Here is a 23,876-nt window from a genome sequence, read left to right as displayed (position 1 = left end):
TGGGGGAATCACCTGAACAACTATTAGTCGTGCACTGCACAAAGTTGGCCTTTATGGAAGAGTGGCAAGAAGAAAGCCATTGTTAACAGAAAACCATAAGAAGTCCCATTTGTCCCAAACTAACACTGCACATCACTCTGAACACACCATCCCCACTGTCAAATATGGTGTGGCAGCATCATGCTCTGGGGGTGCTTCTCTTCAGCAGGGGCAGGGAAGCTGGTCAGAGTTGATGGGAAGATGGATGGAGCCAAATACAGGGCAATCTTGAAAGAAAACCTCTTGGAGTCTGCAAAAGACTTGAGACTGGGGCGGAGGTTCAGGGCACACAGGGCACATGTCTTGCACACTAAAGGAGCTGTAGGAATTACTGGGCATTAAATCTGTTTGGACCAGTGCCTACCACCTTCAGACTGACAGGTTGGTGGAGCGGCTGAATAAAATTTTAAAGTTGGACTTGATTAAGGAAAACTGGGAGGAAGGTCCAAGCCCAGCGAAAAATGAGAAATTCAATACGTCCTGGACCTGAGAGCAAAGCTACACAATCTGGGGAGGTTATGATGGGAGAATTTGCTCCATGTCTAGGAATTTCAGCAGCGCCTGTACAACCTAAGGGCTAACGTTTTCACCAGGAGATAAAGTGCTTGTGTTACTCTCATCTTCTAGCTTGAAATTACTCACCAATTGGCTACATGAAGGGTCCTTCCTTCATGTCACACAGCGACATGGAAAATATGTTTCACTCCTTTTTGCAGCGGCCTTCTTGATGTCAGATCTGTAGCATGATGTCTTGATAGCTCAAAATGCACTAAAATATTTTTAGACAATGTTCCCTAATCACTTTGACCATTCACCATAATTGCCTTCCAGCAACTGCCGACACTTCCCACAAAAACATAAATCAAGTTGAAGGAATACTTGGGAGAGAAGAACCAGAGGCACAGGTACAAGGGGACATAGAAATAGAAGTACTTCCACAGAAATCTTAAAATAGCAGACGCAGGCAGGCTTTTGATTTCAATAGACCTGTTATTAGAACATTTTGGGGGGGAAAGAACCTTTGATTGTATTAAAAAGTGTTTTTACCTTTTTGTTAGGGCTAAAGGTGTCCAAAATATCCTTGGTTGAATAATCTATAACAAAACCTCTAATTGGAACTGGACGAGATAGCGATTCCCCATTTACTGCAAAAATCAAGCCATCTTCACATAGAAGAAAGACAGACACACGCACACACACACACACACACACACACACACACACACACACACACACACACACAAATTGTTAAGCATGTATACATGTAAAGCAGGAAGAGAGTTGTTGAGTAATAAAATAAATAAAAAGAACTCTTAAAATGAATGCATATTAGTATTAGATATTAGTTCCGAGTACGCATAAAGCTTGTAAACACCGGATCTACATATTTTTGCTAGAGGATGTCATCGTGACCTAACACAACAAAGGATGAACATTGATTAACATTAAAAAAAAAAATAATATTGAGGACACCACTTAGACTGAAAAGTTAAAAAAAAACTGCAGAAGGTATGCACAAAAATATATTTTACAATAGCTTATTGCAGTAAGCAGCAAGAAAACAAGCTTAAGAGGAAACAATACGACTACTGACTTCTACTGAGTATTCAGTAAACTTACCCCCAGTAGGGCTGTAGGAGATAGCAAACACTTCCCCTCCAAATTCATCTTTTTTAATTTCCTTGACAAACTCTCCAGTTTCTGCTATAAAGCACTGGATGCGTCCATTCTCTCTATCTGCCACACAAATTTCCTTTTTATCAGGAAGTAACACCAGGCTGTGGGGAATATGAAAAGGTATTCGCCTTCTCCTGTCTGATGAGCCTATAGTCCAAAAAATAAGACAAGGTTAAAATAATGTAAATTGTGTCTGGAGACACTATGGTAGCAGTAATCTCTTAACCTTCTGGATCTATTTATGTTAGTTTCATAAATCAAGAAACAGCAATGTTTGCAAATACAGCTTTGCATTTGAAATTGATACATGTATACTCCACAGCTAACACAAGTATAACTAATTAAAATCTCCACAAAAACTTGTGTGGCAGAATAATAAAGAAATTATATTTTATGAGATGTCACCTTAGTGTCTAATACTTCTTACTACTTGTATGGTTTAAGCATTGTAGCAAATAGGCTAATATCCAAGCTTTGCAGAGTGTGTGTGTGTGTGTGTGTGTGTGTGTGTGTGTGTGTGTGTGTGTGTGTGTGTGTGTGTGTGGCTGGTGAGATACCTGCACCCCACTCAGACAGGTATTTGCCATCAGCAGAGAACTTAATTATCCTGGCATTACAGTAACCATCAGAGACAAAGATGTTCCCACTTTCAGTGTCAACTGCCACATCAGTGGGCTGGCAGAAATGGTTGTTGTCACTCCCTGGTATAAAGGCCTCTCCTAATGCCATCAAGGTTTTGTCTTTGCCATCACTGCTAACTTTTAACACCTGATGAGTATACAAAGTGAAGCATCTTAAACTTTCCCTTTTGCATTTGTGGTCATTTAAACTAAGTTAATTGATACAACATCCGCTTTAAATACGTAATCCTCAAACCTTATTCTTATAGGTAATATACAATTTCAAAATGTCTCCATCTTTTAATTTATTGGCAAATATGAAGTGCAATCTATACACACTCATTGAGAATGCACCTTACAAAAACAGCAGCTTACCTGATGAAGAGCCACATCAGTCACCCAGTAATTATTCTCTTTGTCTGCTGTTATTCCATGAGGCAAAAAAAACCTGCAACATCAGAGAAATGCTTCATTATAAGACAATTATGACTGTGTTTGAGATGCCTGGTTGTCGGCACTCTAATTCACACACAAAAAAACAATAACAAAAAAACACAAAAGCTCTGTATCACTTACATGTTTCTGCCAGAAGCCTTCAAGATACTGCCCTTGGATGGATCCACAACTAAAATGGCAGACTGCTGAATTGGTCCTAGGGACCTCTGCTGGTATCTTGCCTGATTGTTAAAAGAGCTGGAAAACAAAAAACAAACAAAGAAAAAAAACATGAATGTCTTTTTGCATTTTTATAAAAACAATGTGTGGTGATTTTTCTAGACGTCAAATGCAACAGAAAGTATTTTTGTTTAATAAGTAAATTGTCATCCACATCACATTATACAAAAAAGTGATTAGAGCTGACTTCTATTATGCACTTTTTTTGTGTTATCTCATACTTATCCTTTCATCCTACAATCTACTGGTAAAAATCACTTTTTCAGCTTCCTTTCCTCCTATTCTTCATTTCTTAGACATGACTGGTAACTGGCATCCTATTAGACTAAAAAAGGTTGCGGTCTGAGGAGACACTAAATGCTTTTCTTAACTATAATAGTAATTTTTTGAACCATCAAGACTAAAACTTATTTGGATTTTTTTGTTATACAATTATTAAAAATTTAATCGCTAATACGAGATCTGTGTTCTTTGCCAGTAAGGTGAAGGCATTACATTAGACTGAGAGTACACAACAATACTGAGAGGGTTTTTTTGGTGTTCTTTTGGTTGAAAAAGCTGTTTAAGAGAAGAATGGTTATAACTTAAGTAAAATAAACTTACTCTGCTCCCCAGTGGTGGTCACCTCTGTGAAAAATGACCAAGTTAGAATCTGAGTCAAGAGCAAGTCCTGACACCTGTCCTAGCTGAAGTGAACTCTGTGGCCAAGCTGAAACTTGCTCAAAATGGTAGTCTATAACAAACACACACACACACACACACACACACACACACACACACACACACACACACACACACACGTTAAGGTATGCTCAACACAGTGTCAAAAGGTGGTACCTGGTATCTGATGATAATAAATAAATGTACACAGTGTGGTAAAGTGCACATACAATATATCAATAACAAAACTAGTGCACTGTATTTGCAGACTGGATACAAATCAGTGATTATTCTGGGCTATGACACTCAAGAATTAAATTGGGATTTACGTTTCAACCGTCAATGATAATTAAGAGCTTTGTGTAATCATAGAAAGAAAAGCGCACATGTTTGCATTACCAAATTAGCTGCATCAGATTCCCAGTATCTAGTTGGTATGACTTGTTTCATTCATGCTTCAGAATCATTTTCAGTTGCAGTTATTTATGATTCAGTGGTACTACCCTAGTAGTACCACTGAATTATGAATTATGTTACACATGACATTATGTTTTTTCATATTGTGAAATGTGATGCTAAACAAACTGAGGTAGACTAACTGTTATTTGCTGTACTGTGATGGCTTTAAAGTAAATAACACTGTTGAATTGCACAGAGGCCATCCAGTAAAATATTAGCATAAGCAGTAAATCAGCCAACAACTTGTAAAACATCAGCTGACATCTGGTTGAATTCAGGTGTGTAAATCTACAAAGAGCAGCAGGTCAGCTGATCACAGCCTGTACACTAAGAAAATCCACTGGAGCTCTCAATAAAAATTATTCTGAGTTGTGATTTTTTTTCCCCCATAATGAGCCATTACAACTGATTTCAGGATTCCCCCACCTAAATCCTACTTTAACCCCTGACTGTACTTGTTTTCGTGTTTAATGGCAAAGTCACCCTCTACAACAGCGGTCCCCAACCTTTTTTGCGCCATGGACCAGTTTATGCCCGACAATATTTTCACGGACCGGCCTTTAAGGTGTCGCGGATAAATACAACAAAATAAAACTAGTACCGATACCGAAAAAAAGAAGATTTATTCATAACACACGTGAAAAGACCCAGGAAAACCGAGTTAACGAAGAAAAAAAAAACCCGATAACAAAATAATGCTAAAAACCAATAAAAACACTGAAAACCATACATTTCACACCCGAGTCTTACTCTTGCGGCCCGGTACCAAATGACTCACGGACCGGTACCAGTCTGTGGCCCGGGGGTTGGCGACCGCTGCTCTACAATGTAGGCAACAGAAAAAAGATACATGCATATTTACATACTTCAAATTTATGTAAGTGACTGTGCATTGGGCTTGTAATGCTTTTTTCAAGGTGTAAGAAACGTACACTTGCCTGAATGCAGACTGCACTGGAACTAGTGCCTACACTACAATTTAAACATCATTACATTGTTATCCTTAGCTTAAATTCAATTCAAATTTTTTAATTCAATTTTATTTATATAGCTACAAATCACAACAATAGTTGCCTCAAGGTGCTTTATATAGTAAGGTAAAGACCCTACAATAATACAAAAAGCTTCATATTCTTATAGTATTTGTGTGTGTGTGTGTGTGAGAGAGTGTGTGTGTGTGGAGAGAGCGAGAGAGCAAGACAAAGAGAGAGAGAGTGCAAAGTGTTAGAACTTACCCTGATCCACAGTTTCTAGTTTATTTGTATCCAGCACAACTGCGTAGTCACGATCATCTTTATGAGAGAAAAAAACCAAAATATGGTAACTAAATATGGTAGTTATACAATTAATTTTAAAAAGACAATGGGCCACAGATGGAAAGAATTGCGAAAAATGACTAAAAATCTTAAATTAGCATAGATTTTATTCTACAAAAAACAACAAATGCTAAGTTAACAATTTGGATTAGAGATGGTTAGTATGAACAATATTTGATGTCGCTGTACCTGTGGATTGTCCCAGATGCATCACAGAATTCATATGGCTTGGACTGACATTAATGGGTACATTTGCCTCAGGGGGAATATGTTGGAACAGCTCTTCAGAACCCATCTCCATGCAGTTCATGTAAGGGATAGCATGTCTGCTTTCCATGTAATACATTATATAGAAGTTGCACATTTCATCATCAGAAGTACCGCTGTATTAAAAAAAGATAGATACCTGGTATTGATTTCTCGCCTAGTTAGTATATGCAAATAATGTTTGTGTAAATAGTTTTATGTTGTAAGTGTAACATTAAGACCTTGTCTACAAACTTCTCAACATAGAGTACTATATTTCAGCAGCTATCCCTCTATAAATTAGCAATAATCACTGACAATTGAGGACTAGCATATTTATTTTAAATGACTAACTGTCACAGTTGGACACAATTTATTAATATCAACTACCAGCACAAGAAATACAAGATCCTTATCGGGGTCACAGGCCGGCACGAGCCTATCCCAGCTAACATTGCGCAAAAGGCAGGACAGTACAGGGCACTTAGAACTAGCCTTTTTTAATCATCTTACAATTTGTAAATGTCAGATGAAATCAAAACTAAAATGTGAAAGAAATAAGATGGTTGCATCTTAAGAGCTTTAGTCCATGTTAAGAAATTAGCATTACTGGGCCTTCATTCATTTCAATAAGGCAAGTGCAATTACTGGGCAATCGTGGCTCAAGAGTTGGGAGTTCGCCTTGTAATCGGAAGGCTGCCGGTTCGAGCCCCGGCTCGGACAGTCTCGGTCGTTGTGTCCTTGGGCAAGACACTTCACCCATTGCCTACTGGTGGTGGTCAGAGGGCCCGGTGGCGCCAGTGTCCGGCAGCCTCGCCTCTGTCAGTGCGCCCCAGGGTGGCTGTTGGCTACAATGTAGCTTGCCATCACCAGTGTGTGAATGTGTGTGTGTGGATGACTGGTTATGTAAAGCGCTTTGGGGTCCTTAGGGACTAGTAAAGCGCTATATAAATACAGGCCATTTACCATTTTACCATATACTAGCTGGCCTTACGGGCCAGGCACATACAAAAAACCCACATTCTAGATACATTCTTATGTGGAAAGGCAGGGCAGACTTTGGTACGAGACATTTTTTTAAATTAAGATCAATACAATTTTAGCACAGTGCTTTTTTAAATCTTAATGCTTGGAAGCTTAATGCTTGGTTTCTTTATGCCTTCAGTGCATACCATATTGAGAAAAACAGTAAATGGATATAAGTCTAATACTTTTTCACTAAGGTTACATTAGGTTGAAGAACTCACCCAATGTAAGTTTTTGAGGTTTTACCCTCACCAGTGAACACACATCTGGCAGCAAGGGTATCACCATATTTCACAGTCACCTGCTTGTTAGCAGGATAGAAAGCCTAAAGAGAAAAAAATCAGTCAGTGGTGAGCAAAGAGAAAACTAAACTGTACTTGAAAAGAAACAGACAACGTGGGCAAGAAAGAGAGAAAGCATTAAAGAGAAAGAAAGAGAAGACCTGCTTTTACATTAGGTTTCTTGCAGTTTTTGTACCTAGGACAATTTTTTAGTTGTTTGTTAAGGTATTTAAAATTGCTGTATACATTATTCAGGCCTAAAAAGGCACCTACTTACAGTGCCTAGACGCTAGAGTTGTGTCTTGACGTAACAGATTAATCTCTTCATCAAATCAAATCAAATCACTTTTATTGTCACATCACATGTGCAGGCACACTGGCACAGCACATGCGAGTGAAATTCTTGTGTGCGAGCCCCACAAGCAACAGAGATGTGCAAACACAACAACACAAACGAGCAAAATACAAGAATGGCCAACCTGAAACTAATAAATATATGTACAATATATAATAGTGTATGCATTTCTGGATGTGTATACTAAATATTTTCCTACGTGTGTGTGTGTGTGTGTGTGTGTGTGTGTGTGTGTGTGTATAAAGATTTTTACAAATTAAATAGTAAAAAAAATAATAATAAAATAATAATAATAATAATAATAATAATAATAATAATAAAATATATAAAATATACAGAGTTGAATATGTGCAAAACAAGTGGCATTTATATACAGTGTGGAGTGCATAATGTTGAAGTTCCAGTAGTGAAGCTGAGGTGTCTATGACGTGTTCAGCAGTCTGATGGCCTGATGGAAAAAGCTGTCTCTCAGTCTGCTGGTACGGGACCGGATGCTGCAGAACCTCCTTCCTGATGGAAGCAGTCTGAACAGTTTATGGCTGGGGTGACTGGAGTCCTTGATGATCCTCCCCGCTTTCCTCAGGCACCGCTTCCTGTAGATGTCTTGGAGGGAGGGAAGCTCACCTCCAATTATCCGTTCAGAGCACCGCACTACTCGCTGGAGAGCTTTGCAGTTGTAGGCGGTGCTGTTGCCATACCAGGTGGTGATGCATCCAGTGAGGATGCTCTCAATGGCACAGTGATAGAAGGTCCTGAGGATGCGGGGGCTCATAGCTTCTGTTAATGAGTGAACATTTTGTCCTTAATCTTAATGTGTTAGAAGCAGGAAAAATGGCTGAGCTTAAGGATTTGAAAGATTTTGACTAGGGCCAAACTGTGATGCGCACATGATTGGATCAGAGCAGCTCCAAAACTGCAGTTCTTGTGGTGTATTCTGCAGTGGTCAGTATCTATCAGAAGTGGTCCAAGGAAAGATAACTGGTGGACCTGTCATGGTCCGGGTGAGTACGGGGTTTTTCCACTCCGCTGGGCTCCACCTTCAGGCAGAGACTCCAATCAGCTTCCACACCTGGTTCCAATCAAGTCACCAGCATATAAGACCAGCATTCACAACAGACCTCTGCTAGATCTTCTGCTAACTCACGTTAGTGCTAGGCCGCCAAGCCCTTGTGAGAGCCCTTAACTACTGCTTTTCTCCTCACCGTGTTTTCTTTGTCATAGGACCCACCTGGCAGTCGCACTTCCCAAGCTAAACTACTCACATCTCCGCCTGGACGCTGGTTCTGTCATCTGGTTGCTTCCTTTCCATCATCGGACTACACCTGCCTGCCTCCCTGCAAAGTCCCTCACTCCAAGTATATTCTGGATCCTCTCTGGACACTCCTCACCCGGAACCCCTTGGACACCCCCTCATCACATGACACTTTAACCTGCAACGCGTAAGCCCTAACCACCATAGTCTACTCCTTCAGCTGTGATTCACTAGACTGCCACTGACTACTTGTCTCCTCTCATTATAGTGACTGCGTACCTCCATCCAAGCCGGTGCCCCTTTTTCCATTCCCAGGATCCATCGGTGAAATCTAGCACCTAGTCATAGCACTCAGAGTTTCATGTTCATAGTTTGGCCCCTCAGTTCATAGCATTCATAGTTTCCTGCTTTGTAAGTTCACTAGGCACTGTAAATAAAGCACTGTGTTCACGCCTGTTTTGCCTCCCTCTGTGTCTGCATTTGAGTCCACACCCACAGCCTGGCCCTCTCGGCCCCAACAGGACCAGCAACAAGGTCATGGGCAGCCAAATGTGTCACTCCATGTACATCACTGATGCACATAGGGAGCAAAGACTGGCCTGTGTGAATTGATCCAACAGATGAGCGAATGTGGCTGAAACTGCCAAAAAAAGTGTGGTTCTGATAGAAATGTATCAGAATACACAGTGCAGACCAGTCAGGGTTCCCATGCTGAACCCTGTGCACCTCTAAAGCACAAACAATGGGCATTGTAAAGCATAAGAACTATAACACAGAGCAATGGAAAAAAGGTGGCCTAGTCTGGTGAATCATGTTTTCTTTTACAGTACATTATGTGGATGGCTTGATTTTCCGGTAATAGACATTCACACCAATGCTCTGTGGGAGATCTTTTTGTAGGGATCTAGCAATGCTCATACTGTTCCTTCTTGTACAAAGGAACACATACCAGTTATAATTGGGTAAGGAACTTGTACTCCCCAGCTCTCCTAAAGTAATTGCCTTTCTCCTTCATGCTCTTGAGAATAAGCTGAGAAACACAGCAAACCTTTGCAAATGGCACATATGAACGGGCCATCCTAGAGGAACTGGACTATCTATCCAACATTTTTTAAAGTCTAAGTATCACCTGGATATAAAGTATATATACAGTCAGGAAAGATGAGGATGGAAAAAATGTCAGGGCCCTCAACCTGGAAAACCATTGCCATTTTGGGGCTTGTCTCATTCTTGACCCTCTTTTGTGTACCTGTTGTTCTTTTCACCAACATCAAGCAGCTGAAATTGATTAACAACCTTTCTAATATTTAACTGCCCGGATCAGTATCCCAGAAGTTTAATTGACTTGATACTATACTTTAAAAGTGTTCCTTCAATTTATTTAATGTATTTGATCCCCAAGCCAACCATGATTTAGAAACATATTTTTGAGCAGTATATAAAGAAATGAGAGTTTGCTCAAGCACAGTACTGTGTGGTTCCCAAAAATGGGCCTTTGATTTGATGACCTACCTGTGGTAGCTGAGGGGATTGTCTCCCAATCAGGGTCCATTTCCCATCTCGGATTCTGTAGCCACTGACCACTTTACCTGTGAAAAACAGACTAATTCATACTAACACTTATACTGATAAAAAAAAAATGATCTGAAAAAGTTAGAAAATTATTTGTTTTTCTCACCAAGGCGGTGTGTGTGGGTCCTGAAGGCAAATGGGTAGATTGGATATGAAGTATAATCGCATGCGACATCTGCATCTGTAACTAACACAGGAAAGCAAAGCAAGTCAGGACAGGCATCACTTTTCTTCTGACTTATCCATTCATGCATTCTATCAAGCATTTGTGAACAGACTGAAACAGCTGGCTTTACTTTTAAATATTTATTCAATTTGTCTTGATGCATGCTCAATCATCCAGATAAGTAAATTCCAAAAGGTTGATTCTGTTCATCTGGACATAGTATATTCAAAGGGAGAAACGTTTCGTCACTCATGCAAGTGACCTCTTTAGTTTCAGCTGACTGCAGGTTTCCCCAACCTTATAAACAGTATATTGCACAATAACTGAAACCAGCCCACTAAACAAACACTGGGCTGTGAGGTCAGTTCCTTGATCATTAATATGGAAATTCTCATGACCATTGATCAACAACCATTGATCATAGACGATAGATCAATGGCCATGAGTACCATTCACAGAGAGTTATAGAATAGCTGCAATCACAGAAGAAAATGTGCAATGTACTGTTTATAAGGTTGGGAAAACCTGCAGTCAGCTGAGGCTGAAGAAGTCACTTGGATGAGTGATGAAACATTTCTCGAAACGCTACGTCCAGATGAACAAAATCAACCTATTCAATTTGTTACTTACAAATAAAGACGCTATCCAAGTTAGTTTTGTTATATGACAAAGTACATAAACCCGTAAATGAGACTTTGTCACACACAAACACACGATTTACTGCAGGTTGGACTGTGCTATGTTAAAAGACTTATAGCATACCTCTTTGTCCTGGAAGGATAACTGTGTCCACAGACATGAGCAAATATATGCCAGCAATGAATGGCTGCCTTTTTAGAAGTCCAACAGAAGGACAAAAACAAAAAAGTTTTTTTTCAGGTTATCAATGTTTATATTCTTTGATGTTCTCAACCAGAAAGCAGTCTTGAAGAAACAACTGTTAAAACATCTTCTAATTTATTTTGTTTCATTATTAACTGAAAAGTTGATATATTTAACTCATTACTTACGGCCTAGAAGTCATTCTTAAAGTAAGTCCTGAGCAATCTCTATGGTGATCTGCAACAGGCAAATAAGAGGGGACTATGATATTTATACAGTTACGCTGCGATTAACATAAATGATCAGAGCCTAACCAATGTAGATTTTGGAGAAGATACTGATGTTTGGTGTTTTAAAAATCTGATCTTCTAATGTATCAGACAATTTCTTTTTCTTTCCAACACAAAACATAAACAAACACTCATTATGTGAAGTCCTTTATTTACTCATTCATGCGCTGCACTACTCTGCTCATATCAGCTGGTGTGTTTTTGGCATTTCAAACACAGGTGCTGCAACTGGCAAATTGCAGTGCACCATCTGGTGGACAAATATGCAAAATCAACACTTTTGTTTACTTTATAAATTTTTATTTATTGGTTGTTATAAATGTTGATAGAGAGGGATCAATAAATAGCCAATATTAATAATATCAATGGCCCAATATTATTAATATCAATAATTAAAAATAGTGGCCCATTGAAGTCAATGAACAAGTGACACAGAACAGCAGTTTCCTTGGCTTGCTTGGTTAGCTCAAATTGATCAGCCCAGGCTAGAAGGCCAGAGGCTAATAGTGTTCAAGAAAGTTGACAAATTTTTACCAAATTTAGGTGGTACCCAAGTTAGATACAACTTGTGTGACATAGAGAAGATGGACTGTAGTGCGTGAAAGTTTGTAATAACTCCTTTAGCAAGTTAGCAAGGAAAGCCTTCATAAAGAAGAGAAGGTGTCAAATCCAGTTTAATAAAACTGGCAAGTGGAAGCTCAGCTAAAACTTTAAGAATAGCATCTCTGAGAAATCACTTGGTTGAGCAAATGTGCACCGTTTAACCAACAGTTTTGCCTTGTCTCTTGTAGATATAAAAACTTTATAAACTATATATTTTAATACTTTTTTAAAATCTGTTTTTCTAAGTTCTTAACAGCTGATTTTTTTCCCAAAAGATATGTGGTCCTCTCATGACAAATTTTATACAATCTGATGCATTTACTGTAAATTAAAGAAAGTATGAAATGTTTAAGCTCAGTCCTAAACATGTTGAGGAGAAATGTTAATCCATGGGGAACATTTTTATGCAAAATAATATTTTTATTTTTGATCATTTATGTACAATTTGCCAGTAATGAAGTGTTATGTGTAGTGAAGTGTTTCCTTGCTTCTTTTGCTAAAGGAATGGTTCTAAAACAAATCCTGCACCTACTGTCATTGTCCACTAATGATAAATCATTTTGGGTAATATAGTAGATATTTATTTAACTATACAAGTAGGAAAATTTTATAGTTCTTCAGATAGGAAGGCGTGCAGAAAGGCAAAGGCATCCATGTAGAGTGAAGCTGAAGCATGTTATAGGAGGCCGTCAGCAGACAGGCAGCACAAAACAGTGTTTTGTGCACCTACTCCCCATTTCCTAGCAAAATATTAAGAAATGACTGGTGACTCAAGACTTTTGTACAATACTGTATTTAGGTTTGAGAGATTCACCAAAGGTTAAATGTAGAGAACCTACAACTGTGTGTTTGGTTGAAAAACAACAGAAAACTAATGTTAGAAATATCAGAAATGACTTTTATATACATCACCCAAAGCCTCTATAATCATAAATGGTAAATGTTCACGTTATTTTAAGTTGACAAGGGGTACCCGTCAGGGCTGTCCAATAAGTCCATTGTTATTCGCCCTGGCCATAGAGCCCCTCTCTATTACACTCAAAACCTTGCCATCAATTGCGGGTATCCATAGGATGGATAAAGAGCATAGAGTGTCCCTTTATGCAGATGATCTGTTAATGTATGTATCTGATCCTGTTTCATCTGTCCCCGATATTATTCACACCTTAAGCAGCTTTGGCTCCTTCTCTGGGTACAAACTGAACTTCAGTAAAAGCGAATGTTATCCTGTTAACGATCTGGCTCTTCAAATACAGAATAGTGCTGCACCTTTCAAAACAGCCAAAAATGGCTTCAAATACCTAGGCATAAATATAACAAGAGATCTGCATAATCTCTATGAAGAAAATTTCTGTCCGTTATTTGAAAAGGTCAAATCAGACTTAAAGAAATGGAAGCCACTTCATTTGTCGTTTGCAGGGAAGGTAAATTGTATAAAAATGAATATACTCCCAAAGTTTCTTCATCTTTTTCAGTGTATCCCACTTTACCTTCCAAAATCATTTTTTAAATCTATTGATAAAGCTCTGATCTCTTACCATATACATACCATTATACATACCATAATAGACCCATTTCTGTAATATACTTACATATCTATATTATTGTTAATATATATTGTAATATATCTATATCACTAAAGCACTTTTGGATGGATGCAAACTGCATTTCGTTGCCCTGTACCTGTGCATGTGCAATGACAATAAAGTTGAATTCTATTCTATTCTATCTCATTTATATGGGATGGGGAAAAACCAAGAATATGTCTGGATCAGTTACAGAGGCCTAAAGACCTAGGCGGCTTAGGACTTCCAAATTTCCGCCATTACTATTGGTCCTCAAATGTTCAAAAAAAATCATATACTGGCTCAATACCCCTGATGAAGACTGGTGCCAAATTGAAGCGGCATCTTGCATCGCCACCTCTCTTAGAGCCTTGTCAGGAGACAACTGAGGAAGCTTCGCCCCAGAAAGGCAGCAGGCCCAGACAAGGTGTGTCCTAGGATGCTAAAGGCATGTGCTGCTGAACTTGGGGAGCCGCTACAACGAGTCTTCAATCTCAGTCTGCGACTGGGGAGAGTGCCCGCCCTATGGAAGACATCCTGCATCGTCCCGGTCCCCAAAAAGAACCGGCCCAATGAGCTGAATGACTTCCGACCGGTGGCACTGACGTCACATCTTATGAAGACTCTAGAGCGGCTCTTCCTCAACCTCCTCCGACCACAGGTACAACATGCCCAGGACCCACTACAGTTTGCATACAAGGCGGGTGTCGGAGTGGAGGATGCCATCCTGTACCTCCTACACAGAGCCCACTCACACCTGGATGGGGGGAAAAGGCACGATCAGGATCCTGTTTCTTGACTTCTCCAGTGCCTTTAATACCATCCGGCCCTGTATGCTTCAGGAAAAACTGAACAGGATGGAGGTGGACCCCTGCCTGGTGGCTTGGATCTCCGACTACCTCACCGACAGACCACAGTACGTCAGGCTGAAGGACATCACGTCTGACACAGTGGTCAGCAGCACAGGAGCACCACAGGGAACTGTGCTGTCCCCTCTTCACCCTGTACACCTCTGACTTCTGCTACAACTCTGAATTATGCCACATTCAGAAGTTTGCAGACGACACGGCCATCATGGGGTGTATCTGGGATGATCAGGAAGAGGAGTACAGGAGTCTGGTGAGGAACTTTGTCGCATGGAGTCACACAAACCACCTGCAACTCAACACCTCAAAGACTAAGGAACTGGTTGTGGATTTCGGGAGGTCCAGACCAGGTCCACTGCCAGTTCAGATAGAGGGGGAGGAGGTGGAGGTGGTCAACAAGTACAAGTACCTCGGGCTGTGGGTGGACAACAAACTGGACTGGTCATGCAACACAGAGCACCTGTATAAAAAAGGCCAAAGCCGACTGTACTTCCTCAGGAGGCTGAGGTCTTTTAACATCTGCAGGAAACTCCTGAGGATGTTTTACCAGTCAGTGGTTGCTGGAGTACTTTTCTACCACTGACACTCTGGTGACAGTGGTAGAGAGAAGGACACTAAAGAAACTGCTGGACATTATGAACAATGCTGGGCATCCTCTGCACACGGTCGTAAACAATCAGAGGAGCCTATTCAGCAACAGGCTGCTTCTCCCAAAGTCAAAAACCAACAGACTTAAAAACTCCTTTGTCCCACACGCCATCAAACTGTTTAACTCCTCACTGGAGGGGAGAGGGAGGAGAAACAGGGGGACAAGGGAGGGCGGGAACAACTGAGCTGTAGGTGCTTTTCTACACTGTGCAATATTTGCAATATTTGTTTTTGTTTTGTCTTTTTTCTTATATTTGACTGTGCAATAATCACTGTGCAATATACTCACTCAAATGAGCAATCCTATTTATCCATATTGTATATTCTGTATCTATATATGTGTATATGTGTATATATGGTGTATTTATGCTTATATCCTTACTCTCATTCCCCTTAATGTATCTGTAACATGCAACTTCTGTCGGTGCTTTGCTACTGGAAACTGAATTTCCCGGAGGAACCCACCCGAGGGATTAATAAAGTTTAATCTAATCTAATCTAATATAGACGGTGTCTTGGCAAGTTTTCAGGATTTATCACACAAATTTGACCTCCCTCGGCCCAGCTTATTTAGATACTTCCAAGTTCGTCACTTCCTTCAGCATCACAACCCTGACTTTCCAAATATAACTCCACTTACTGCTCTAGATGATCTGTTGAAACTGACATTTAAGCCTAAAGGCCTAATCTCAAGAATTAGTAATTGTATAGCCTCCTTTCAGAATATAACAATGCCAAAGATCAAAGCAGACTGGGAGAATGAGCTGGGGATGGTTTTGGAGGAGGAGACCTGGGAGAGCGCCCTTTTAAGAGTAAACAACAGCACTTTCTGTGCCAAATTAATTAAACATCATGCAGTTCAGGATTCTACACCGCATTCATTACTCCAAGGCAAGACTAACCAAAATATTTCCAAACATAGAGATGCTGTGAGAGATGTAGAAATCCCTCTGCCGATTTAACACATATGTTTTGGTCATGTCCAACTTTAAAAGCCTACTGGTCAACAATTTTCAAAACATTGTCCGAGGCATTGAATGTTGAGCTTCAACCCAATGCAGTTATGGGCATATTTGGTGTCACAGAGAGAGGATATAGAACACTAAGGAAGAGCCATAAAAACATAATCACTTTCACTACACTGCTTGCACGCAGAAGGATACTTTTGCATTGGAAGTCAAAAAAGCCACCCAAAGCGGCTTTGTGGTTTAGTGACCTGACACAATTTATACAGTTGGAAAAGATAAAGTACGCTCTCAAGGGGTCGAAGGAGAGATTCTTTGCTGTTTGGGATACATTGCTAAAACATTTAGAGTAAATTAAAACCATATCCACCTGAAAGATGCTTGACAGCTGCCGTAAATCCTTTTTTTTTTTTTCTGTGTGATTGGGATTCATTTTGTGTAAACTATTCCCCTTTAAGGGCACATCTTCAAAAATGGTGAACTTCCTTGTACCTCATTTAAATTCACTTTATTCATTTATTTATTTTAATTTCTTTTTCCTTCTGGATCAGTGTCCAATATGTTCTTGGGGTGGAGTATATATATAAAGGAGCATTGTGGCCTTGCTATATCTATGTCTTTGTACTACATTGTTGATGCTCAATAAAAACAAAAAAAGAAATATCAGAAATAATATATACACTACACTACACTAGAAGAAGTTATTGCACTTGGTATAAAAGATTGCAACATTTTATTTCAGAGGTGAATGGTCTTAGTGTAGTATTTAAAATTTCTTTTCAAACTCTGGATCTTTCCAGATTTTTACTGAATTACTGCTGCTTTAATTTGAGCTGCTTAATTTGAGCACATAATATATATTTTTTATTACATTATATTTATGTTTCAAAAGGACTCACCTTTGAAAGCACTAATATCTCCGTAATGAATCTGCAGTACAAAGTAGGACATTCCTGAACTTCTTCCAACTTTAAAGCCAACATCTGATAAAATACAGAGAATAGTGGTTAACAATGGACATAAGACCTCATGAATATAAACAGTAAAAGAAGAGGGAAAAAAATGAGTAGCATACACTACATAACAATATTATACATAAAACCTACAGATTCTTCTTTTAACATAAATGTCAAAAATAAAACTCCACCCCTTTTCACTGCAGCATTTCAATACAGAAAAAGTCATAGACATACCTTTGGGTAATTTGGTAGGTGGTGCATTTCGAGCCCAGGCATACATAATTGCTGCTTCATCCTCACAAGTGCCTTGCACACTGCCACAGTCCCTTAATGAATTACCACAAAACAGTGAATCCCAAAGGCAGTTACAGAACAAAACAAACAACTATCTCCAGTTTAGCCATTTGCTGTGGAGCAAGCATATAGAGGCATTTACATAACGAAAGACAAACGCACAAGCAAATAATATTACAAATATTACAATACGAGAATATTTGTCATTAAGAACTCAATAGTAAGACTAAGTCAAGGACAGGTTGACCATTTGTCATTGAGCAATTCTACGGCCAAATTACAGTTGTATAGCATCAAATCAAAAGAACCATGTTGCATCAGCTGCACCCTTTCGGGTCGCCACAGTGAATGACCAGGCTCCATCTCATCATGGCATATGTCTAGCATCCCCCTCCCACACCAACCTTCTACATATCCTCCTTCAGTACATCCATTCAAAACTTCTCTGTGTTCTTCTGCTTTTTCTTCTGCTTATCAAATTCATATTCATGCAACATATTCAAGAATTTTTGTCCAGTATATCCACCATCTCTTTACTGCACACTTCAAAAATAACTAAGCTTTGCCTCTCTCTCATTGGATCTTGCAGCATCTGCTTGCAGTCAGCATACATTATGTATTCAGTGTAGCTATAAGGTAAATTTACAGTGACATTAAGAAAGACATAACCTAATAGAAAATTGTCCAATAGAATTTGTATGTTTTTTAGTTTGTGAATACATGTTGCTTTTCATATGTACCTTAAGCAAAAACAGCAGTCAAAACCACTGCTAAGCATTTTCACTTTGAAGTCATAGACGGTATATAACTACCAGGATGAAACTACATTGTCAGAATTAGTAACAAGGTTTAGTTTAGTTATTTGAAAAAATATTCAAGCCAAGGACTCAATTGATCTACAGTTCATTTTATTAGAGCACCTGTCATAAAGATAGGAAAATGTTATCAATCTGTCAAAAACTTACTTAAAATAAAAACATTAATTTCTTAGTTTTTTAAGGCAAAGTCTTGACACAGAGTGAAGTCTAGTTTTTATACCCAAATTTGAGCCAGCACACAGGATTTCTCTGAGAATAACTATAATTTGGCATCATATGCTTTACTACTTTTTCCTTGCTATTTTTGGAAATAGTAACATTTAAAAATTCATGGATAACAAGAATAATTACAGTTTAACACTAAAAACATAATTTATGTTAAAAATCCTGTGCACACAGGTTCTTAATAGATGCACCTAGGGTATAAATTTTTTAAAAAAAGTGTGCATATGAGACAAATATGTAAGAGAGCTTTCTTCCATTTGTACAACATCTCAAAAATTAGAAATCTCACATTAATGCTGAAAAACCTAATCACTGCTAAAGGGTTTCTCACAGTAATGTTTACAATTCTGTGGAAACGGGGAAGCCTGAACCAGCAACAGTTGTCATCACTCACAGAAAGGGGCACAAGCGTGCTACTGAGGAGGGGCTGAGCTACCAGCTGACATGCAACACTGTAGGTGAGGCATTGTCACTGTGTCTGCAGGGAAAGGTATCACCTGCCTAACCTGGCTCATTTGGCCTGCAGGCTGAGAATTTACAATTATTTAAGAAGAATACTCATTTTTTATTGATTGTAACATTTGAACATTGTTGGAGTCACCTTCTTGGTGAACAGCAATGAAATACAATAATGAAAACAACTGACATGGTACCTTGAACATCTAACATGCTAACTGGGAGTTATACCTGAGACAGTAAAAAAATACTTTTGTGTGCAGAGAGAGAAAGTTTTTGTGCTTGAGAGACCTCTTGGACTGACAACCTGAATAGAGCTTAAGTGGGGCCTCTTAGGTGGAAACATATCAGGTAAAATAGCGTATCCCTGCCAGTGGAGCCCCTTTAGGGACTGAGGCTTCCTCATTCTGAGGGTCGGGTGCCTCTAGGTTCCCAAAGGGGGACACAGAGACCACTCCCTTGCTGGTGGTGCATATACAGCTAGAAGGGGTACTACTCTCGTGCCAATGGGCAGAGAAATGGCAGGCCTGTGAGAGCTAGGTGCAAGTTTGGGATTCATATTACATTTGAAGATGATGCTTGCTTAAGTCATTTTTTTATGCTGCATTTACATTTCCACAGTCAGTGGTTGTGGGTAACTAAAATAAAAAGCTATTATTGGTGCACTAAACAAAACTAGATTTGATCTGTGCTGATGTTCACAGCTAGCCATTATTTTAATAATGGTTAAGTATTTAAATAAGAATATAGTCTAAGATTACAGTTTTTTCCATTACAACTGTTGCTGGGTTTCAAAAATGGTGGTTTTGATTTTTCATGAATAAGATGCTCTCGTGACTCATTAAGTGGCGACACTGACCAGCCAATTGGTGGCATGCAGTCTGACGACGTCACATTTTAGTACCTGCTCTGATCACTTTAAAAACCCAGCTGAGCAGATAGTATTTCAGTACCTGGTACTATGACCTAATAGAAACCCCTGAAAAGCATGGAGAACTGTGGCAAATCTATTCGAGTAGGTAATAATAAAAAAGAGGCTTAACTTGCACTTCTTACGCAAGGTCCTTTTTTTGTTCCTGGGTCCTGGCTTTTTTCCTAACAACAAAAACACTAACAAAATTAATTTAAAGTTGGGCATTACCAAAAGCTGTTGGTGGACACAGGGGTCTGACAGCCAAACAGCAGCATGTGATGGACTGTATCCATACTGGCAAGAGGTATGAAGTCCACTGAAGAGAAAAACACTGGTTAAAAATTTCAACTTCAAATTGACAGTGAAGTTCACACATAACAAATCGCCTTATCGACTAACAGCCTGATTCTTTGAAAATACATCAGACTGGTCAATTGGAGAAAGATCATCACCACCCTCTAATTAATTTAAAGCTAGCAATGACTTAGTTCCCTGAAAAATGTTTCAAAATATGAAATTTTATCAAATTTTTTTAGTGAAATTAATAAAATATTATATTGTGAAAAGAAATTTACACAGGAGATATACAAAAGGTAATCATGGTGACACCATGTGATAGCAATGATGCCTTTAAAATTTCCATTTCAACTGTTGATATAAATTGAACTTGTCATTATTACTTTGTATCCAGCTTATAGGTCAGCTAGAAACATTTTTTTCTGTAATTGCCAATCACTGTAGGTTTTATAATATATAATAAATTAATAAAAGATAAAACTCACCAATATATGCATCTTGCCTAGTTGGAACTGGAAATGCCATGCAAAGGTAAGTGTCCGACTGAAATATTAAGGAAAACAATGACATCAATGAGTCCTAAATGGAGAAAACAAATAAACAAACACGTACACACACACTAGTTAATACCCCTTGGCTTCAGCAGATCCCAGGAGGGATATCCAAGATTTCCGTCCAGGAAAGCGCAGTCTTAGAGCCTCTACTAGACAGGACCCTGACTAGTATCTAGGACTGCACTCTGGGGTCTGCTGAAGCCACTCACCTAGTTTGGGGGGTCACTGCCCCACAGAGGTCACTGTGCTCATGGGGACCAATGTTGTTTTAACACTCCACATCTCTCGAACTTCTTGTGTTACTTCTTCTTGATGTTGCTATTAGGGCTGGGCGATATATCGAGTTTTTAAAAAATATCGATATATTTTTATACGAGATATAAGGTGTGACAATATCCTTTATATCGATATAGTCTATGTTACGTTATAATTATACTTGTGGAGCCGCAAGTTTGCCTCTCTTTCGTCCACTTTTGTCTTTACGCAACGTTACTCGGCCTCGCCCCTCCTTCACTGAACACAGCTCCCCCTCCTCCCCCATCGCTTCACCTGCAGGAAGCAACAAGATGTTAACGGAGATTTGCCATGTCAGGGTTACTGCACATCGCCCCGTGCGTGGGGCTGGACGCCGTCAACGTGTTAGCTAGCTAACCACGCTAACGAGCTAACCACGCTAACGCCATGCAGCCCAGAGGCGCTGCACAGCCTAAAATCCTTGCATTTTCTCAAAAGTTGACAGCGCGCCTTATGTATGAATTCTGTTTGTGCTTGATGGCCGCGAACCGATTTTATGTGGTACACAGCGCTCAGCAATCTGTCAAAAATGTTTTAGTACGACTTTGGTAAGCTACGGTGCTGCACCGCTTGATGGATTGTCAGAGCATTACGGCTACCGAGGAGCCTTCGCGGAGTGATACGTACTGTGCTTCAACGTAATATTACCCTACTGTGTATAAGGACTATAAATGGCACCTGTTAAGAGACGTGGTTACGAAGAGGATTTCAAACTCAATGCTGTCAGTCACACAGTAGAAGTTGGGAACAGAGCAGCTGTGAAATCTGTCTTTGTTACTATGCTCAGCGTCTTTTAGTTTACATTTTGACTGCACAATTGTGAGCTTTTTGTTATGCACAAAAACAACATTGTTTTCTTTTATTTATGGAGCATGATTATTTAATAAATGCTCATAATTTATTTTTGAGTAAATCTTATGTACATCTATGCTCTATGTTAATAAAAGTGCCTGTGTGACATCTGGGACACAGCTTTGACTAAGAACTAGAGATGGCACGATACCACTTTTTTATGTCCGATACCGATACCGATATCATAAATTTGGATATCTGCCGATACCGATATGAATCCGATATAGTGTTTTTTAATCAACAAAACTGTTTTTTAAATATCTTGCTGCATTTTGTATAAGTTCATACTCAAGTTTAAAACAACAACTACACTAAAGCTATTCTGTTATACCTGTATCCAAAAAAATATTTCATAGTTCAGCAATACTGATCAATCTAATAAACTTAAACCTACACCATCCTCCCTATTCTGGTATTTTAAAGAGTACTTAGCATATATATTAAGCAACCTAACTAATAGGGTTCCAACTCCCAGCAACAACAAAAATAAATAAATAAAAAATAGGGAACCACCCCTCACGCTCCACCTCATGATGCTTAATCGACGTAATCAACCTTAATTTGATGCAGTGTGGAAAAAAAAATGCACAGAAATCAATTATTTTTCAAGAAATATTAAATAGATTCAACATCTTTCTTCAACAAAATTGCAGACTGCACAGATGGTACCTTCACAAAGGAAAAAGTACTATAGCTTACTAGGGTATATATATATATATTAGACTTAATAGTTACTATATACAGTAATGGACTTCTATTCATTTTGCATCAAATTAAAACTTTGGCTGTCAGATAATTATTTATTAAAAGCTAGACATTTTAAATGAGAATAAGAAAGAAAAGTATGTCTTTGTGCCCCCTTTTCCCTGTTAATGCCCTATCGGCCCCCCTGGCTAAACTTTGCTAGATCCGCCCCTGCACAGTTACCAGCCGTCAGCTATGTAGAAAAAGATCCTCGAGTAGAAAGTAATATTAAATAAATTCTAACAACAGCTTATAGAGCTTAAACGTGCTGCTGTTGTTCAGCCGCTGGTTTCCTCTTTCTGGTGCAAAGTGGGCCAAAAGCAAACAAGAGAGACGTACTCCCGACAGAAAAGCCGATCAGCTGATCGTTAAGCAGTTTCATGATTGAAGTAGCAGCAAGAAGAGGCAGTCGTTTGTTAAGCTTAACGCAGGAATGCTTTACAAACATTCAGAGATGGACTTACACACTTGCTTTACTTCTCTCGGGGATAACTTTGTCGGAGATGAAATGCCGGGTTGCTAGCGAAGCTCCACATGCTATCCAGACCACCGACAGGTCCCGCATGCCACAGCCGCTCTATCACGTGATGCATACTGCTCCGACGTGCTAACGTTCTGAGGTGAGTTACGGCGTGTTGCAAGTTTTGTGAGGTGCTTTCGTGATATTTAATGGATCGGATTACATTTTTTATTTTTCTCCGATATCCGATCCAGTAATTTAGGTCAGTATCGGACCGATACCGATACGTAATATCGGATCGGTCCATCTCTACTAAGAACTCTCTTTTTGTTCTTACTTTATGGCTTAAAAAAAAAAAAAAAATCAAGATATATATCTTATATCGCCGTCCAGGTAAAAAATATCGAGATATGAATTTTGGGTCATATCGCCCAGCCCTAGTTGCTATTAGAGCAGGGCGATATGGCCAAAAATATTTATCACGATATATTTTTGAAAATTTGCGATAACGATATAACTGACGATATAATTGATGTGAGACAAAATACAACTCCACAACAAAAAAAAATGCCATCCGTTTATTTTCACTTAAACAAGCAGCCGTTTTTTAGATGCATTAAAGCTATATAGAAATGTAACAGTGCAAATGCAAATTCCTTGCTGAAAGTTTAACCAAAAGGCATTTCCAGTAGAAATGGGCTGAGATATCCTGAGCATAACCATGTATAATATCCACTGAAGTTAAAAAGAGGTGCTTTGCAACATTAAACTGCAGTGTGCCAAATAAAAAAATCAAATATGTATTTTTCGGACTATAAGGTGCACGGGATTATAAGACACATTAAGTGAAACAAAGCAGTCAGATAAATCAAACTTCATTCAACTCATTCTTCTTGTTTCCTCCACT

At 39.1% G+C, this 23,876-nt stretch overlaps 1 protein-coding gene across 3 annotated transcripts in view; it reads right to left on the bottom strand.

Moving 5' to 3' along the window:
• pam (peptidylglycine alpha-amidating monooxygenase) overlaps positions 1–23,876 on the bottom strand; it is a 60,177-nt gene that overhangs the window by 13,221 nt on the left and 23,080 nt on the right. For all 3 annotated transcript variants that reach the window (XM_082540178.1, XM_082540180.1, XM_082540179.1), the window contains exons 4-20: positions 20,551–20,608; positions 19,997–20,084; positions 17,297–17,388; positions 17,003–17,086; positions 11,355–11,403; positions 11,107–11,174; positions 10,285–10,365; positions 10,119–10,195; positions 6,940–7,043; positions 5,636–5,829; positions 5,366–5,422; positions 3,615–3,744; positions 2,913–3,029; positions 2,712–2,784; positions 2,274–2,484; positions 1,660–1,863; positions 1,087–1,202 (exon numbers count right to left, since the gene is read on the bottom strand). In XM_082540178.1, the coding sequence (XP_082396304.1) occupies positions 1,087–1,202; positions 1,660–1,863; positions 2,274–2,484; positions 2,712–2,784; positions 2,913–3,029; positions 3,615–3,744; positions 5,366–5,422; positions 5,636–5,829; positions 6,940–7,043; positions 10,119–10,195; positions 10,285–10,365; positions 11,107–11,174; positions 11,355–11,403; positions 17,003–17,086; positions 17,297–17,388; positions 19,997–20,084; positions 20,551–20,608 (1,803 nt within the window). The remainder of the gene's footprint in view (positions 1–1,086; positions 1,203–1,659; positions 1,864–2,273; positions 2,485–2,711; positions 2,785–2,912; positions 3,030–3,614; positions 3,745–5,365; positions 5,423–5,635; positions 5,830–6,939; positions 7,044–10,118; positions 10,196–10,284; positions 10,366–11,106; positions 11,175–11,354; positions 11,404–17,002; positions 17,087–17,296; positions 17,389–19,996; positions 20,085–20,550; positions 20,609–23,876) is intronic.

The sequence above is a fragment of the Aulonocara stuartgranti genome (assembly GCF_965226115.1).
Source record: "Aulonocara stuartgranti genome assembly, chromosome: 7".
In the NCBI taxonomy this organism is placed as follows: Eukaryota; Metazoa; Chordata; class Actinopteri; order Cichliformes; family Cichlidae; genus Aulonocara; species Aulonocara stuartgranti.
This window is presented reverse-complemented; position numbering and strand designations above follow the sequence as displayed.